Raw genomic sequence first — 20,820 nt, 5'->3', positions numbered from 1 at the left:
TGCTATTAATGCACAGGCATCACCCCCATTGCTCCACAAGGGGTGGCCTTTGTTCTTCATTGACCAAAGTTAGAAGAAAATGACAGCCACTAAATGGAATGATTTCACAAGATCTGAGTAACTTTTGTGGTTCTGGACTGGAAGAATATACACAGGTGATGGAAGTAGGTTGTGGTCTGCAACTGTCCTATGGCACTGAGAGCAGGGGGTCTACATCACATGGAGAATATAACTCTACAAACACAAAACAGGATCATTCTGGTCACAGGTGTAACTGGTGAAAACCTACTGTACTTCATTGCTTATTAATGCATATATATATATAATATATAATGCATATATTTTGAGAGCTTGAAATATGTAAGGTACCTAGATGAACTATCACCAGGATTCTCACTTATAACCTTAAATATCAGCTGAACACATTTATATTACCCTAAAACCAGACAATCCAACTCCCTTGACCATTACTTTAGTTTGATTAGGTGTTAAGTAAAGTGGGCCTGACGTTTCGATCCTGCTAGGGATCTTCTAGAGAGGCTAAATATTCAGTTTAGTTTAGTTAAGTTTAATTTATTTATTTCTACCACTTCACAACATACAAAAAAATTTTTAAAAAAGAGTTTCATTACTATTTTACATATGTGCAGGAGATATATTACAGGTATATATGTGTGGCTTTGGGCACCAAACAATAAAGTCACTGATAATTGGACCAGGCAGTATACAAATCTGATGCCAAAATGTTCATTTCCAGAACAAAATCTCCCTGGGGACATAGACTGTAGTCACATCAATGCACTGTCAAGTTACATGCATTTTCTTTACTCAACTAAGTTAATCAATTTTGCCGACAAACCTTTAACAATTGTTTTTAATGAATGAAAGGTAAATGCCATTATTTAATTGTTTGTCTGCCAAATGACTCTCCTTGACAATTCTCTAGTGCATCACAGATTTAAGTAATCTTTGAGACTATTTGAGATCACAGAGATAATGTTTTGATCTATCCTAGGATAGTAAAAGAAAATTGGGACAATAGTTTCCTTTAAATCTTCAGAACAGCAGATCTTATAGCCAATCATAAAACTTGTCCCTGATGGTATTGTCGTACAGGACCACACAAAACACAAACATATATGACAGCAGTATGTGTCGGTGTAGAATAGAAGTATAATGACTTAACTTAAGTAAGGTCTATATAATACAATGCTTGAACTAAATATAACAGTGTAGTTAATTAGCATTACTCTAGGAAAATCACAAATAATCATAAATAAAAATGATTACAAATTGCAGGGGGGATGGGGGGGGGGGAGAGATCCAAATTAGTGCTTGGATGTGATTTAATACACTAACCATGAAACCCTATCTGGACTACTGTATCTAACTAATGCAAGCATCTGTTTCAGCCAGGATTGATGGCGGAATATGAAGTCTACACCATAAAGGGATACTGTTATATACTGCAAGGAACTTCACTTCATCTTATCAATCTTTTATATAAAATAATCAAGAAATACTTAAGAAAACTCTGAAATGGTTCACTTTGTTAAATCAACCTTGAATGTAACTTTTAATTGGAAAAAACAGACATTAACAGCACCATATAAGGTGTCCTAAACAGAAACTTTCATTGATTGCAAGTTCTTTTGAAGAAATCTCCACAAGGTTTTTACTAGTACTTGGTAAACATTGGATTATTATGGTATGGCAGCAACAAAAGTAGCAACTAGCTGGTTTACGTTTATCAAGACAATCATCTTCCCTCTACCATGAAGCTTAGTTTTTATAGGTTGAAACATGTGTGACCTTTTAAGATTGGATATTTAAATTTACAGACAAGACACAGTTTAATGGCCCAAGCCTTCCCATACTACTTACATATAGTACCCTAGGGGAAGGGTAGAGGGCATAACATCTATGCCCTGTAAAATTGAAGTAATTTTATATCCTTTAAACAAACTTGAAGGACTCCAATTTGGGTCCCCTTAGTCATTTCATAGAATGACTAAAAATGAATTCTGAAGTAGACCTATGTACAGGGTCAATTCATATGGCAGTCAACGGTCATCACTATAAAAGGCACACCAAGTTCATGATTTAATGCAAGACATTCACAAGAGCTAATAATCACTCAAGCTTACTCAAATGTTCAATTACACAATATACTGGCCCCTACACACAACTGTATAGCCTAACAATAAAATCAGTGTTGTTTGCAAATATTTCGTTGTAACTGTCATAGGATGAATACCAATGTATTTTCACAATACCTCCTGAACCTAAGCCTATTTACTTCCTCACCGCAACTTGATTCTTAAGAACGGAACAAATCTGTATGGTATCACTGAATTCTGGCTCAGTCGCAAAAGTGGGATGGTGGGGGGAGGAGCAGGGGGAGGGAAGGGGGGTACATGGCAGTGTTGGCACTCCCGACCGAATCTCTACCGTTACATTTAAATCACTGCACTCACCTCATGCTCAACTAATAGATAGTCCAACCTCGGCCAAGAATCCTGTTCCGCAGGAATAAAAGGTTCTTCCTGAAATGTGAAGTCCCTCATGATCATGTCAAAGTTCACTATTTTTGACATTTGTAAGTACACTGTCACTCTTTCTTACAAATCGCTTTTGATTTTTTCAAAATCATGCCTAATTTCCAGCAACATTATGAAGCTATGTCAAACCCAAATGAGATTATACCATTCATTTTGCAGCTGTTCCATTAGTTAACCTACCATTTACCTCCATCTCTCTAAATACTCCTTGTCAAAAAGAACATAATGTTGACTTCCTGGAAAACAGATTAATGTTACACTTTTCATGCAATGATACTCAACAACAGGTGCAAACATCCCAGACAGAAATTTCAACAGAAATTTGCAAAGATGATGTAGATGTCTCCTGAGATGTTACTCCTCCCCGTCTTACAAAGCATTGATAGATGATGTTCATCTAGAGGATTCCTCAAACAATTTAACAATTGCTGAAACCTAGGAACTCCATAGTACTCCTACTGATTGATAGCTATACCCATGCTGTGTTACACTCTTAATGGGCTATTTCATTGAGACCAGTTCAATCTCCCCCTACTAGTGCTACTCTCAGCAAGGTCTACTATGTGGACCATTCATACAGAGCCAGGAGTCAATACCTGACTAGCTTTGTATCTGTCATAATAGCAGGCTCCACATTGGCCTCAAGGGTCAGGAAAAATCAATGTTATGATGATACTTAGACCAACTAGAGCCTGACTACCTTATTGTTACCAAATTTACCTAAAGACAACTCCAGAGGGACTGGTGAGATAAACAAGAATCACCAGGGTAAACCCTTTAGATCTGGAGTCCTTTCCAGGTAACTGCAAAACGAGTCAATTGTAACTTACTAATGATGACATGTAAGATACGAATAAACGCCCAAACTGCTCTACTAATCAATGCGAGTAAGGTTCACTCTTCAGATTGTAAATATAATACAAAGAACTACTGAAGTCAGACTGTGGATATAATTAAAGAATGTAATTAAATAAAGCTCTAGAGAGTGTACAGATCAGCAGAACTAGGAGCCATTTAAGACCTTTAAAAGAAGTGACATTTATGAATTATTTCTAAGGTTCTATATTCCCATGGTGAAACTTTCCTTTTCTATCTAAATAACAAAATGCTCAAGATAAGGATATGGTCTTCCCTACCATTAGTACACTAGGTAAGTTAGGACATGTTATTTGAAACCATCTAGCTATGGTCATGCAGACTCTAAAACTGACAGATTTAGTCTGTAAATCAAACGAGCAATTAACACTTCTTCAACTCATGCCACAAATCACTTCTTACAAGTTGTTGTCAAAAGTTGATGAAATGTTGGCTTAGTTATGTTGAAATTATGGCACATATTTTTTGAATGATGTACTGATGTGGGGTTTTTATGGATAATTGGATAATGCTATTCTTTCCTTTCACAATCAGGGTGTTTATGAGATAGTAATATTGTAAGTTTGTCTCCTCATGAATGATTGTTTCAATCTGTCGTAATTTGTTGGGCTCATTAATGGCTCAGTTAATTGGATAGAGTCAATTGCACATAATATGATGGGACCTGGAATCAATTGTTGGGTGGGTTGCCAGTATAAACACTACTCAGATAAATGTTGTCATTGATCAAATTACGATCCTTGCCAATCTGTTTTATGAAAATGAGCATAAAATTAAGAGTATTAACGATTATTCCTTTGAAGTGAATTGAACTCTAAACATTAATTGTTGCCCAGCCAAGTTTTCAACATGGTTTATAAATTACAAATTGGCAGAAAGCGAATGGTAGTTTTTGCACATGTGTTGACCTTTGTGTTGACCAAACAATATTTGGAAAGAATTTTGGCTAACTAAACTAATAAATAGAATTGCCTTTGGATGTTAGTATCGAAAAGTATGGGAAAATTACCAAAATAAATACTCAGAACTGCTTGAAATCTGCAATGTTTATGGTTTATACAACAAAGTTACATAATAGCTGCAAACAGCTAGTGCTTGCCTGAGGAACTGAAACCACATATGGTTGAGCTTTCTGCAGCCATGGTTACGACTTGAGTTAAATTTCATTGGATACCAAACCAATAATGATCGACTGCTCTACCTTACAATTTACAATTTATTCCCACAAACGTACTTCCGGAAGATTGCTAAGCGTATCAACTCTGGTCCAGTATAGAGATTGTCAAGAGTCCTCAACTACCAACCACAATAATAGGACAGTTAAGTCCATCAACTTGTCACAAATCCCTCAACAATACTTATTCCAACTGGTAATGACAAAGATGGATTTTAATTTACTCAGAAGAAAAGCTTTGTTTACATTGTCAGACTTTGGGTATTTCGGAGGCTATTATGAAAACCCAGCAACCCATTCTCTCCACTGTGGAAGGGAAGCATCGATTCTTAGGAAAGGTTTGATACTGCTTGGCAAACAATAGAAGTGGCCATCACCTTGCGGGGAGTCCGTTGTCCATGACGTAATAAACCATTGATTCTGTCCACGTCATTCATTGTCAAGGGGCAAGAGTTTCGTAGTAGTCCGTCCAAACACTGTTAGAAGCTCTTGATGCAGTCAAGGTTGTGCATGAAATAATGGATTTTGGTTACGATACTAAGAAATATGAAACAAATAATTCCTCTGCAGAGGAATTTCATGGAAATGATTGGTTGTTAAAGGATTGCTCAGCAAACCCTTCTGTTCCCACTTTATAGTGTGTTGTGTGTATAGCATGGATCCTGCCTGCATAATGATACTCATGATATGACCTTTTATAGGCTAAGGACAAATCAGTTAGGTCTGATGATGGAAGCCAATGGCTTCCTTGTACTTCCTTCTCCATGGGAAATATTTCATTAAATGTAATTATAGTAACATGTGCCCACTAATGACCAGCAGTTTGGTAGCTACTAGCTGTGATGGTATGAGCTAATCTTTCTGTATTTCTAAAACAGACTACTAATGTCCCACTTGATTCTCAGCGGGTAATGGCTAAATATTGACTTAAAATATCAGACATAAGAGATTACTATATAGTTGCTACTGTATGTAGAGCATGAATGGAACTGGGCAATTAATACCTGGTATACATGTCTGTGATGTAGTACTCCAATCATGATAGTATTAACATAAACAGATATAAATATACTTTCAAGTATGGGGCGGTCACATGCACTCTTTGTCCAGAGCCCTGTTTCAATTAATACTTTTCCCTGTTTGTGCAGCCTACAATTGAATAAATTTATAATAAATATATATGAAGGGTAAGCAGTCCTTAAGATCAGATGGGCAATTCAAACATACCATTACTTAATTTTATTGTATGTGTGGTTTTACAGTTATAAAACAGAAGGTAAACATGTATTGTGGTTCCAATGATGTAACATGAGCAGTTTTCTTCATGAAACTGACATAATGTATAGTCGAGGTGTACAACATACTTGATCTTAGTAATACAGAGAAAAGCAATGTGATGTGACAAACTATGAATTTACAATGACACAGGCTGTCCTGAAATGACCATTGACCTCAACAACAGGCTTCTTGACTTTCTACCTGATTTTAACATTGTGCTCAGTACCACTTACAAATACCCTACAGCATCCAAGCGGGTAACTGTGACTACAATATCCACTTGGACAATATCCATATTTACACCAACCACAAACAGTAGGGACCTGTCATGTAGATGACTTGGGAAGAGTTACATTTGAAAAATACCAAAAATAAAGTATAAATGTTCACTGTCATCATTTAACTCTCCTACCAAAGTTGCTTAACAAAGAGCTCTTATTATGTTTTGATAGACAGAGCCACTAATTGGTGTGGTTTTCCACTGAAAAATCAGTTGGGAGTTATGGAATTCCAGTGGCAAAAATAGATGGTCATTGTTAAGGTGTCTGAAAACACTTTTGTGACTAATGTGCAGGTGAGGAAGACAGAGGAAGATATGAAGTAGATACCTGTACAGAGAAGTGAAAGTACTTCAACAGACAGGACAGTCAATATATGAAACAGACTCAGAGAATGGTATGCGCAGTTGCCAGAGTATGAGAGTTACCAACACTTAGGTTGGAGTATAGTACTGTGTACATGTTAAAGAGGTGTATGGCCAGTCAGAACAAACCCAAGCAGAAAACTAATATTGAACTGGCGAGGAAGGGGCCAAAGGATTGCAGGGGATGAGAAGGGTGGGAGGGATACGTGTGCTGGGTGAAAGAACTCGGGCAAGTGAAATTACAATAAATGGTTCTTTGTTTATGATGTAGTACATCTACTGTTATATGGGTGGCTCCATACATTAAAGGTCCATTTGTAACAGCCACAGTATTGCCACCACACTGTGAATCTGTAAGGTATTTTCTGTGTATTAGATACCTCTTATAAGACAGTAACATGCCATTAGTTAGACCTTATAAAATTATTTCACTATTCAATTAAAATGATGGTACATCTGATTTGTCCATCACAAGGACATCACACACAATCTCACCATCTATATTTGAATTCATCAACTTACAATGCCTCTGTTATAACCAATGTAGGAAGAAAAGAAAAAGAAACGGGAAGAACTGTCTCTTAAATTTATCATTTTTATCTTAAGATATGACACTATGAAAGGCGTGTCTGGATTTCTATTGACTCAGAAAATGGCTTTCTCTATTCTATTTTTCAATTATGTGAAAGAGTATGGCAATTATGGAATATCATAGAAGACAGATAAAACAATTACATGGTTTTGAAACTTTGTATATCATATGTAGCAAATCCTCTTCTGTATTCCTCACATACAACATGTCGCTTTTAACTTCATACATCAGCTTCTTTATTTGGGTGGGGGGGGGGTGAGGGGGAGGTTGGTTTTTGTTACAAACCAATATGACATTGAACACTGCCAGCAGATTGTCTTTATATACTTCAACTGGCTTCAAACAATAAACTTTATACAAAGGACAATCATTCAGTTTAAACAATATGTGTCTCTATGGAATCATATACACTGTAAAACATAATTTCCCAGGGTTCTCATTTTGACCTTTAAACTCTCATACAGCAAATCATCATATTTTTACAACTTGATACTTGATTTATTTCCAGCATTCCATTATCAGATCTGGAAAAAATTGTCACAGTAGCAGAAATGTCATATTAAGAATCTTTAATTGGTGTAATGAGCATCACATCTGCTCCCTGTGGTCAAATTTAGACATGCCTTATCAATGCCAAGGTCAGTAGGGGGAGGACAGGAGCATTCAAATAACTGATGAATGGATATAACTTGGTCATCTGTATCTGCCCCTCCCCTCCCCCACATACACACCCCTGGAAAGACTTGTAAAATGGTCAATCTTTGATGGATTTTGATGGGAGTTGCAGTTATTTTCATGATTTCTAATGCCTCCTAGGTTGATTAGGACAATGTTGTTATTAGGTGTCCGTAGGCCCTTAAATAGCTTGTTTGTACAAATGAATGTAACACCTTTCAACCAGTCACCTTCAAACACAGCTCACTAGTGATTTTATCTACTTAAAAAAACACATTTTCATCATTTTCAAATTTGTATCTACACATATATATAGTCATTAACCAGCAACCAGAAACAAGAACAGCTGAAACACCCCCCCCCCCCCACCAGCGCACCTTCTCTATGTTGGCTGGTAGCCAAGAGGCCCAAGAGTGGGTGTCAATGGTTGCATTGACGTTACCTGTCATAGTCAGTAGTCAGATAGACAGTGAAATAGTAACTACAATAGCTCAACCATGGAGACCAACATCACTTCAAAGCTTCTAGTTCTCTGAGCAATTTCAATATTTGAATATAATCAAGCCATGTTTGTGTAGCTTGGTCTAGTTCTCTGTTTCTTTCCCTCCTCTTCAGCCCTGGATATTATTATTATTTTCCTTTTGATAAAACCCAAGAGGGGTTTTGTGTTGTACTTAAACATTGATTACATTATGACATAAATGTATACAATCTGTGCACTCATGATACAAACACACTGAACATAATAGGGAAAACTGAATCCTAGGAAATAAGGGGGAAAATCCCATAATTCATTGAAAATTTAGGCCACAGAAATATGAGAGGTCACCAAAAAAAATTGAGCAAATGTTTAGCAAATGTGACTTCAACCTCCTGGGAGGATTAGGAGACAGGGCTACCATTAATTTAACTGACTTACAGGTACAGTAGGTGTACAAGACATTATTAGTTTTATTGGGAGGGGGGAGGGAGAAAGGGGTTGTATTTTCTTTGTTTTGAAGGAAATAAAAAATATTCTACTTTCTAAATAACCATTAACTTCAGAAACAAGTTTGTTGATTCTCTCAATCATGACCTTTAGCTTGCGGTTATTGACATACACTGCCTGCATGAAATTCAGGTTATGATGGATTTAGTTTAACAACTATATACTGTATCTTAGTTTACAGAGAATTATGGAGATGTAATATCACCTTCATGGATGAAATATGAACAACCAAGAACAAAACATGGGTATTTAAATTCTAGCAGGATCCAAAGGAAGTCTACCAAACACAACTTTTATGGTCTTTTGATCTCTTGAGAAACAAGACCGTAACAGTGGTAACAAGTACTACTATTGGATAGGAAAGCAGATTAACGGTTTCTGAATAGTTGGTTCAACTACTGATGGGAATTTTCAAAGCCAAACAATTTGCTCCCAGTTACATTTCCAGTTTGCGAACTGCATGCACTATGTGTATACAAATCTAATGTATTGCTGTGTGGACATAGAATTATGTCAGTGCTGGACCTCAGATAACCTTTGACCTGTACAAATACAAAACAATACTCAGCAACCAACATTAAGAGGACAAGATTTCAGGACTTAATATCATTCAAGCAAAATTCATCAGTGAGTAAGCTTATTTAAAATGTCACAAGGTTCTGCCAGTTGTTGACCTCAAATGAGGTTCAACCTCTAGCAAACATTCTAGATGGCTAGAAATCTTTACAGGGCACATACCTACCAACTATGAAATGTACCAAAGCTGGAAATGCCAAAGAAGCTCATTTCCAAGTTTTCATATTTAGGTCAGTGGCAACATCAAGTGACCCTCGACCTTCCCCAATAACTAAAGCAGGGAAGAAATGAAATATCTAAATGCCAGGTTGAATTCATGTCATATAGCTACAGTATCCATGGTGAGTTTTCCTGTTTGCAGGTCATGGTCTAACCTACACACGTAGCTATGAAACACTAACATGCTCACACATACACATGCCATCATCTTTGCATAGCTTCCTTCTGCCACTGACAAGGAACCAAAAATCCAACCAATCTGGTGAAATGTTAACTCTTTTGTTATTGTCTCCTCTTTTCTTTATCGCATTGACTTTCATGAGATACTTTATTATCTAATTCAATGCTCTCTTCCCCAACAGCTGTCTTTTCAATATTATCTAGGAAGCGTTAAAAGTTTGAGGTCATTAAGGATGGCCTTTGACATTGAAAGCTCTTACCATGATTATTCAGTTCCACAACTATGAATCCATGGAACCCCCAATGCAAATAAACATCCAGATTTCGAACCTTTCAAAAGATTTTCACCAACCTAACTTGTCCTGTGCAAGATCAATCCACATATAAAAGCAGAGCAACATCTCGATAGGGATCTACCTTTGCTGATAAATATAATAGTGTTTTCTTCTGCGAAATGGAAATTGACCAAAGTAACTTTCTTTCTTTTCCAGTTTGATTTCATTTCAACATGCCCACAATTTAACAACACTGGTCTGAAATACCTTGCATAAGTTATTGATACAGTAACATCCACATATGGATTAATAGTGAATGCTAGTTCTGGTCTTAACCGTTACAACTTTCACCCAGGTGTCCAGTCTAATATGTTGTAGCATTAGCTCTGCACAGACTGACTTGACTGGTACATGTGTGAGGCAATTATATACAGAAAACTGATTGGGGAATAACAAATGAGTTGGGAAAAAAACATACAAGTATTGCATATAAGTAGGATCATATGGAATCCTATAGTAGCCAATAAAACATATTTTAAATAACAACTTTTCATGCATTCCAAATAATTTTCTGATTCCTAACTTAGTATATCACTTTAAACATGGTAAATGGTGCCAAAATGTGAAAAGATTGATCCCGCACCTCTCTGCACACAGCTCAATCTCTGGGAAAATACTCATAGCTGAAACCAAATATACTTTTTAGTGGTATGACCCGATGAACAAAGAAACTTGGAAGGCAGAAAGTGCAAGCCTGAGAGATTTATGAATAATCTGTGGCACCCAGTTGTGGAAGTGATGATGTCAGCAGTAACAAAGGTTCCCAGCAGAAAGTACAATAAAAGGGAATAACAAATATCCCAAAATAATAAGAAAACACAACAAAATATTTTAATTTAGATTTGAAGATGATGTAAATGATGTAGAACCAAAGGTCCAAAATGTTGAAATCATTCAGTTAATTCAATTTTGTAGAATCCCATCACACACCTATGGTGTCATATAGAGCATCACAAAATATAATCGTTTGTTTATTTCACTTCTTATATACATTTTTAGGACTGGGACTGATAAGTGAAAAGGAATTAGGAATACATAAGACCTTTTTAATATCCTAAGACAGGACATACTTTATGACAGTGGCGTAGGAAGGTACTTTTGAGTGGGGGAGGGCTGAAGACTGATGGCCGGCATGGGGGAGGGGTCTAAGGGGAGTGGGTTCCCCCTCCCCTTTGGAATTTTTTTGCATTGCCAGTCGGCCTCACATGCAATTTTGTGCAATATAGCACCTTCAACACCCACTCCATTTTGTAAATAATTTTGCATTTTCACCTGGCCTTAGATGCAATTTGGTGCTCCAAATGAGATTTTTTTCCTCATTTGGAAATGAAAAAGGGGTTTTCTGACTTGCGAAGCGGGGGGGCGGAATGATACTTCCGCCCCATCATATTTTTCACTGGGGGGGCTGGCGCCCCCCAGGTTCCTACATCCTTGCTTTATGACGTATGTGAGATATGGTGCTATACTTGTAAAATAAATCCCCTTTGGACCTGCATTCACTAAGGATCGAACAATGGCACATAGAATATCAAATGTGTATCAATTAACCATTTATAAGCTTTGTATATAGTAGCTCTCTCTAGCAAAATCAGTGTTTATCCCCAGCCAGTCTGTACATTAGTAACTAGCTGCTGAACATAAAGCACAAAGAGTTAACTCAGTCCAAAATCTCACATATCTTCTCTACTCCATCTGTGTCTAAAACATGCCTTCATTAGGTACATGACTATTTGTTTTGTTGATTGTGTGATACATATTCAAGTTTAAATGGGAGGCAATATATAACACTATTTCTATTTCTTAAAAGGAATTATACAATCTTCACTTTACCCACTACAGTTTAATATTGTAAAGGAAACTGCTCATTTCATTGAGTGACACAAACTTTCACATGTACTTGTCTGTTTTGTCAACCCTGGAATAACCAGAGCCAATTGCTTCTATTACACAAGTCACATGTGGGAAGGATCACATACATGAATCTGCATGCAATGCCAAAGTACACTCAAATCTTTTGTACCATTCTATGCCTCTAGGGGAAAACTGGCTTTTAATCAGAAAGGTAGTAATTCGATTACACAAATCCTCCATCTGAATTGACCAGAAATAGCATTTTCTGCCTCATTCCCTGCTAATCCAATTAATTGTTTGAAAAATAGGAAGGGTGACAAAAGGCTAGTAGGCAGGATGTGTGAAATGCCTGGTGTTCAGAAACCTGTTCATGATATGATTGGTGGTTTCTCTGGGTTGGAGATCAGGGTTATTTCTGAGTAATGGTCTGTTTTCTTTTCTTTAAATAGAAATCATTTAAGCTACAATATTACACAACAGATCCATTCTACTTCTTTTTTTACAAAAAACAAAACCCTATAAAGACTTAATGGACTTGTTGGCAAAATATGTCACACTTTTCTAATCCAATTTATAAATTATCTAGCAGTTGTTGATAACTTTGAAAGTTGATACCAAAGGTGGATGGGAATTTCTTCCAAGACTTTAACCTCAGACATTATGTCACTTCATGGAGGTGAAAATTCTTTACAAACAAAGTTTGCAGATTACAGAACAGAAGGACTGCTTTGATTCCCATCATTGAATGGAAGATAGTGTATTTCTATCAAAGAATGCATTAAAGGTACACACTGTAAGGCAAAAATTGCAAAAATATGTCAAGTCCAAGATTGCAAACATATGTACAGGTGGCAGTGTAGGAGGACATTGTTTGATTTCCTGCGACACACTTCAAATAACTGCCGATTTTCCGCCGGTGTTCGCTCAGCGAACACATCGAGCATGCAAAGTGTGGCAAGAATTTCGGGTGGGGTCCAGGGGCTTGCCTTAGGGCCCCTGCATGGTCAAGGGGTGGAATCCTTGTCGGGGTCCAGGGGGTGAAGCCCCCAAAAATATTGGTATATTTGCGTGTCTTTCGGGGAAAAAAATGTGCAGATGCGGATACAAAATGTTGACAACTTTTCGAATTAACATTGTCGTGAAACTGATGAAAAACTTGAAAATGACAAGTTAGAGTAGATACATTATGAGTTTCTAAAGTTTAACTAATGAAACATCCGGCATTATGAACAAACATTGTTTGGAAATACTGTTTCTAGACTGCCACACACTGAATAACTTGTACAATACGCATACTGTATATAGCAACTGCATTGCAGTGGTAATTGTGTTTGGCTCTGACCTACATAAAAGACTATGATACATGGATGTACTGCATGTTTTGGGTTACGAAAATCATGGCATGCTTCCAGAAAAGTTTCTCATCACACTTGATCAACACCCAGTACGAGTTGGTTGCGTCTCATTCTTTTCATGAATTTTACAGACGTGAGTAGGCACTACTTTTTGTCTTCGAAGTTTATTCGAATATTTTGAGGGGCCCCTATCCGAACATTAGCATACAGGAGGGTCGCTCTTAGGGTAGGACCAGATCAAAGACATGTAGTAAGTCATACCTGAGTGGCAATTCCATATTATATCTTATACGTTGCACAGGTGCTTGTTCGACTAAACCACTGCTGCCATGCGTAAATGTGTAAATAACAATCGGTAAAAGGTCAACTCGTGTAAGTTTGTTCTGCAGTCTTTTGGCCCAAAGCTGCGATAATTAACACTTTGCAGAGAGAGGTTGTATAGAATATATATTATGTGTGATAGCCGAATCAGCAAGAAATGAAACACTGGGGAAGGTAGAAAAGAAAATCGTTCGAACTGAAGTCAAACTCATACCAAAGAAAACGCTTACTCAGTCTGCGTTTACTAACATACAAAAATAGAAATAAATGTGGAATGCAACAAATTGTTCAAAACATTTCCCACGAGGCTGATTACAAAAGTTATAAAAGTACTGTCCGTGTGACACCTATACCTTGTAGTGTGTGAAAGGTGCCATTGACATTGCCCTTGTGAGTAGGTTGGGAACCATCATAACCATACTCTTTGTTAGTGGGATTGAAATTGAGAGCACTGCTCTCTGATTAGTTTCCTTTATTTTCTGAAACTTTTCATTGAAAATTTTACTCTGGTTTTACCCTTCCCCCCCCCCCCCCCCCCAAATTATTTCTTCCATTTCTTCAGCCAGGCTGGATTTCCCTAAAGCATCGCAGATTTCCCCGCGAACCTGGAAGGTTGCAAGGTTTTCCAACCCTGTATACAGGTAAGACCAAGATTGCAAACATATGAAAAGGTAAGTCCAAGACTACAACAAATGTACTACGAAGTGAAACAAGTCACATAGAAACCATACTGAGTTATATAATATTAGTATTTATTCGATTTGTTTTGAGAATAACATTGCGCAAGAATCTGTGATGTCTTACATAGACATGGACTACAATTACTATTTGTCTGGAGACTAAATATTTTTGTTTATTGTAATAACATTTAATTTGATTTATTTTATTGTTTAAGTGATGTCCACATATGATATCACATATGATCTCAGCCATTAAACAAGTCTTCAATCTTGATAGTGAATAAGATCAATGTGTTTGCTTGTTATTGATCTGTACTTCATAATCTTGGTCAAACTCCCTCTCTCAGATATACAGATATTATTGGAATAGCAAAGAATGCACCTCACTCAATATTTCATACAACTACAACATTGGTTTCTTATAGCTCCATTGGCTACACAGCATACAGATAAAACTATAAACCACCTACACAGATACTGTGACAGCCAAAACAGGATGGTCTGAAACTAAATTTAGACAAGAAAATTGCCATTAAATCAAGGAAAAGTGGTATTTAGTAACTTAAAACCAGGAAGGATATGACATTGACAAATGAAACTGATACAAATACCAAAATACAACTATATAGTGGCAAGGGAAGGCAAACATATGTCTAGGGATAATTACAACAATATTATTAAATATCACTTTTAAGAAAACAGATGCTTTTGTGCTTTTTGGTTTCGATGATAATCTTAACCTATCAAGTCATGCAGGCGAATGAGAGTGTGTGTGTGTGTGACGAACAAACCTGCATAGGCCACAGTGTGTCGCTTTTCTGCATACTTTCTAAATACATAAATTTCTAAAAGACAAGATAGATAATTGGACTGAGTATCGGTTTAAAGTAGCAGTGTGGTACTGTACAGGCCTAGGACTCGCGTACACCTAGCTACTGTATAGTAGATGCCTAATAAGAGAGTCCTAAACTCATGTATCAGAAGCAAAGCTATCATCATAGATAGTTTTGCAGATGTTTTATTTTTTACTGTTGAGACACTACAATAGGCCAACTATCTTCATATTACTGTTACAGTTGAAAGGAGATGGGGAAGGGGTGGAGGAGAAATTGGAAAGGTGCTTGCATATGTATCCTGTTGAAACTAACCATTGGAGCTGTTCAGTATCAGGAAGTTCTTTCCCTTACCACTAAAACAATGGCGGTGTGACTGCTTCCTAGTTTACCTGGTAATATAAGTGACATTTGATCCAGAACCCTAAACCTCAGGAAATATGCAGCACTGAGGGATCCTACTTTGTTAGTCATTAAAAGTGCAGCAGCTATATCAAGTATTTATACTCCTTTACTTTCAAACGATACTGAATATAATAAAGTTGGGATTGTTCCTGGATGTAATACTCTGTATAACCCATCCATCTTGGCTGACTTTTGCTTTCATTTCTATTGTTGTTAATTTGACCTGGGAAATCGGTATTGACCTTCATACATTTGAAAAATATTCCCATATTATGAAACTGATCTAATGTTCCAAATATAAAGTTCACTGTAAAACCACCATACTTTCTTGGCTTAGATTTATAACCTTGACAAAAGTAACCATCTTAGGTTCGACCTTTGCCCTTTGCTTTGACTCAGGGGTACAAAGTTTTTAAGGAATAATGGGGTACATGGGCAGGAATAATGGGGTACACATGGGCAGGGAGGGGCAGAAATTTATTGACAAAACGATATTTCATGTGACACATGAATTGTACGGCCTCACCAAACTCTTATCAAAACCCTTCATAATGTCACTCTTAGCTGTGGTGAACTGCTGGGATTGACTTGAGTTTGTCGGACATCAATATGAAACACACTGGGAGGAATAGGCCTACTGAATCAACTCTTAAGATTCTGTTTTGAAATATATCTGCAACAAAGTCACTTATATCACTATTTTATTTTTGCACAAATTTTGTTAGCTTTACCAATCAAGAGTACAGGTGTGACAGACAATAATTTGGAATCTTAGTTCACCAGTTTCAGAGGTCCCCACCATAAATCGGCTAACACACATACATACAATTACTATCTGAATATAGTTTCCAATAAATTCCTTCTTTTTCACTTACCCTCTGCTCAATAAATAATTCAAGAAATGGATCATCATCAGGGCTTCCAGCTGGCTCTCCAGAATAAGAGTGAAGTCTCTGGAAAGATGTCGGCGCGGATATTGTCAAGAGTTTCTCAAAATGCTCGGGTCTATCATGGACAGACTTAGCTCTCCGAGTCTTACGCTCTGTTGACTGTGCGCGCCCTTTGCGACTTAAGGTTCTCCTCCAAGTTAACATTGTTAAATATCTTTAATATAGATCACTTTCTCCACATGAAAACTTATCACACAAACTAAGTTAAACTTTCACAACCATATTGTGGACTAAGTCTTCTAAAGTGCCTCTAACGAGCTCAGATACAACACCACAAAATGTTAACTTTTATTATGCTGTAATCTGCTGTAGTTGTCAGAAACACAAAACAGGACAAGAAAATTCTCACTATATGATTGTAGTCATTTTGCATACCCTATAGGTCCTTCAAGATCTTCTCCAATCAGAAAATATGCACAAATTTCAAGTTACCAGATAAGGTAGCCACACCATGGACATGATATTTGAGTGACAAACTGTTAAATATGTCCAAGTTTAAACATAAACAATGCTCCCATAAATGAAGAAATTAAACAAAACTGCCAGCATTAATAGTCACAAGTTGACTGTTTAAGTACCTGATGGATAAATACATTAGCAGAGAAAAGCTAGCTGGTAAGACCTTCCCATTATAGTAAATAACATGTATCAAGTTCACAAGATTAGAGCCCTCCTGGTGGACACCAATTGTCCATATGAAGTTCCAAAATGTATGTACAAAAGATCAGTAGTACCATAAACAAACAAGGTTAGCTAACCTGAACGATCAGTAGTGAAGCTCATGAGACTATCCAACCATGAGTAGTCAGTTCAGATGCACTGATTCAGGAAATACAGGGGAAACTTCAATCAACCAATCAGCCCTTAGAAAACAGCCATTTAGTGTGTGGCATGTACCATTATTTGGTGGTGAAGAGAAACTGACTTCTAGGGCAAGCTTTTTTCATTTGTGGTGAAATGAGCTAATAATGGTCCAGGACTGTTTCTTGTTGTAGTAAGACAAAGAAATAAACTATTAATATCAAACTTGTGATAAATAGCAAGAAATATGTTGCCCCATTAAATTGATTACCATAATATACTTTGTTGTTTTGTACCAGACAGAAAATGCCACAATTTCCTTTGTGAGTGACCAACATCTTTCTGTGGCTATTCGATTACTTTCAGGTTAATTACCTTTGTCTAAGATACAACACACTTCAAGGTAGGAGAATCACTATTTATGTTTAGTCCAAGTATATTTTAAAGGCCTGAATACAGTAATGTTTAACAGAAAGTCAGTACAACTCTGGTACAATAAATACAGGGGTTGTTCAAATCAGGCATGTTTACATTACAGATCAGACTCCTACACTCCATGTTCAACATTAAAATAAAGTTGATTTTATTTTGAACCCCAACAGGTTTACAACAGACCCCCTCCCCCTCCCCCCAGTGGTTGGTATTAGACCCTGATCCCTGGATGGGAAGCTGAGGTTTGTTTACTAGAAGAAAACCCATTTAACCATAATCCATGTGACTTGCAGTGCTGCTAGTAAAGTCTCAATGTGTGTTTGCCAAATTTTTACTTCAACCTATCCAGTTTACTGCCCTAAAAGCTCAGTGAAAATACGACAATTTTCGTATCAATATTTATTATTTTTATTGAGTTATCTGTCGTTAAACATTTTTAGCTGAATAAAATTCACCAGATTTATTAACGAGTCCGTAGATTCTACAAACTTCAATCAAAATTTGCAAGCCCCACCTAACAGATCCTGCACCAATCAAATCTCTCTGTTTTGTTTACGACCGGTAGGACTAATTTAAATTTCGTGGCTAGTCTGTTTTAGTTTTCTTCTCTTGAATAGTATCTTACTTTCGTTCCTACCGATGTAGCTTGCAAAATTGTTTCATTTCTTTCCATTGCAATGAATAAACAGGTGTTTTCAGAAGTGGATGGTAGGAGTATATATAGGTTACATTTGTGGAATGAACATGTTGATATGGGCAACAGAATATAAATTTCTTTCTTTCGATTGCGACAGCTTTTTTTAATTAAACCCACCTAGTCAAATTGCATTTAGAATAAGAAACGTTGAATCTGCTTCGTAAGTTTGTTTTCCCGAAATTCATCAGCAAAAAAGTATTGAGACTTTTAACACCTACTGTTGTGTCAAATTTCACCCGCAATGAACAACAACAGAAGTGAAAGATCATTCATTCCTAAGTTCTGTTTACATTGCTCATTTAACACCTAACATGGGATCTGATCCTTGCTTGATCTTATTTATGGCAGGGTACAAATTGTGTATCCCTACAAACCAGACTCTTAAATGGGGACTCATGTTAAAGCAGGGCTTCATACAATGATTTCTACATGGTCCTCATTACTTGCATTTCATTCCTGTACATTGTATATTATATGTGAATATGAATGCATAACTACTAGTAATTTGCATATTCATATCCTTAATAACAGCTTGTCTTCATTCATGTACGTACATAAAGTATAGCTGAGTATGACAACTCAGTTTCAGTTACCTGGTTAGTTGAATATACAAAGTACTATATATTTTGAACTTCACATCACTTAAAACTTGGACGCCAAAGGCGCTCCCCCAAAGTTTTATATAACATGCACACTGATTTACAAACTAGCTACTTAAAAAGTTAGAAAGCCTTCTGGCTTTGTGATTAATACTTGTCATAAAACATGCAGCTAACTTTATATTTATAGCACTAGTGATCAGTTAGATGAGTGTAAGAAACCAATAAATTTGAGAAAAAAAAAACACTAAATCCAGAAAACCAGTAGTGTCCGAACCAGTAAATCTGAGATTTCTCATCCCCTTGACCACTGGGGAGGTATTTATAGCTTTCAATAGTGGACATCAACCAGTTTAGTCACTGATACATTTTCCACAGCAACTCTTGTGAGAAAACCTATTGTCTTCCAATGCAAAATATATAAGCATTTCCCTATTAAGCTGGCACCTGAATAGCGTCAAATTGCTCTAAGATTTTCTCACGTCATTAAGAAAAAGAAGAACACATCTTTACAGATATAGCGCCCTCACAAAATTTTGATCAAATGTAAAATTTACTACCAGCAAATGCGAGAAGTTATATATAGGTGTTATTATCTACTCCATGACAATGGTATCAAAACAATGATAAAAATATGGTTTCATATTCTAATCTTTCTTGTAATGTTAAAACAATTTTCCAAATAGAAATCAATCTGCAATCTAGACTCAAAATGTGACATTGAATGTCACAAAGAATGTAATATGAAGGGAGGTAAGGGGTGGATGAGGGGGGGAGAGAGGGGTAATGAATGCCTGTTAGGTGGAATATAATGGAGAAGAGGCCATGGTAGTACTGATTTCCTTGGAATTCATATCTTTATTCTTTAATCTATTCTTCTTGAATTACAAACTTGGCCAGGCTATATATATTCACCTACTTATTCAGATACAATAACACTATGTTGCCAAGCTCACACAAGCCATACCTTTAACTTTCTGTGTAAAGGATCCAGTTCTTAGGACAGGAATGTGAAGAGTTTAAAGGCTTAACTCTTGAAAAGTCATTGAAAGGAAAGCATTACATAAAGTCAGTCTTTGAAGCTGGGGTTAACAATTTATAGTCTGGAATTCTTTCTCAAATTTTAAGAAAAGATTTTGCATATAACAGAATTGCAATTTCCTCACTGTGTCCTAGAGTTTATGGACTTTCTCAATGATATCACTTGAAATAAGCCATTCATCTGGTTTGACAGTTACATTCCCTTTCAACTGATGGACTCTATAAGAGCCTGACTAAAGTGTTCTGTAGAAAGTCCTTCTTTACTCACTCATGGGTGCATCTGAATGGGTTTACTTTCCAAATCAATGGAACAGCTATTTTAACATTCTATTGATCCTCCTCCTCTAGGCCTCCAGTATTAATCCTCTGTAACAATAGAAGACCTTCCCCATAGACTCCACCTACACTATGTACTATGACAATTATGTGGATGTGACTTTATGCATGTGGACCCTGACAAGAATTGTTTGGAATGGAGGAAAATTTCAATCGCCAAGAAGTGAAAATGGAAGTCTGAGAAAAACTAGAATATCAATGTTTTTGAGATTGTTAATGACATAATATCAATATGATCAATTAGGATCCTCCTATTGTGTACTGTATTTGTCTAAATTATCACAGTAAAATTATAAGTTTCCTTATACTTGTTGTACAGTTGCTATATAACTGGTAAGAATCCACATTGTGTGAATTAGTCATAAAACAGCCATCTGGGTGTCATTTATACTGTTTTCACTATTTGACCTGATATGACATTT

At 36.6% G+C, this 20,820-nt stretch overlaps 1 protein-coding gene across 3 annotated transcripts in view; it reads right to left on the bottom strand.

Moving 5' to 3' along the window:
- Positions 1 to 20,820, bottom strand: part of LOC139963282 (uncharacterized) — a 140,329-nt gene that overhangs the window by 53,374 nt on the left and 66,135 nt on the right. Inside the window, exon 1 of one of the 3 annotated variants that reach the window (XM_071963943.1) lies at positions 16,418 to 17,283. The exons of the other annotated variants lie outside the window; for them this stretch is intronic. Within the exon in view, the coding sequence (XP_071820044.1) occupies positions 16,418 to 16,636 (219 nt within the window). The 5' untranslated portion in view covers positions 16,637 to 17,283. Of the gene's footprint in view, positions 1 to 16,417; positions 17,284 to 20,820 lie in introns of those variants that run through there. 3 annotated transcript variants of the gene reach the window in all.

This window comes from Apostichopus japonicus, chromosome 21 (genome assembly GCF_037975245.1).
Source record: "Apostichopus japonicus isolate 1M-3 chromosome 21, ASM3797524v1, whole genome shotgun sequence".
Lineage (NCBI taxonomy): Eukaryota > Metazoa > Echinodermata > Holothuroidea > Aspidochirotida > Stichopodidae > Apostichopus > Apostichopus japonicus.
This window is presented reverse-complemented; position numbering and strand designations above follow the sequence as displayed.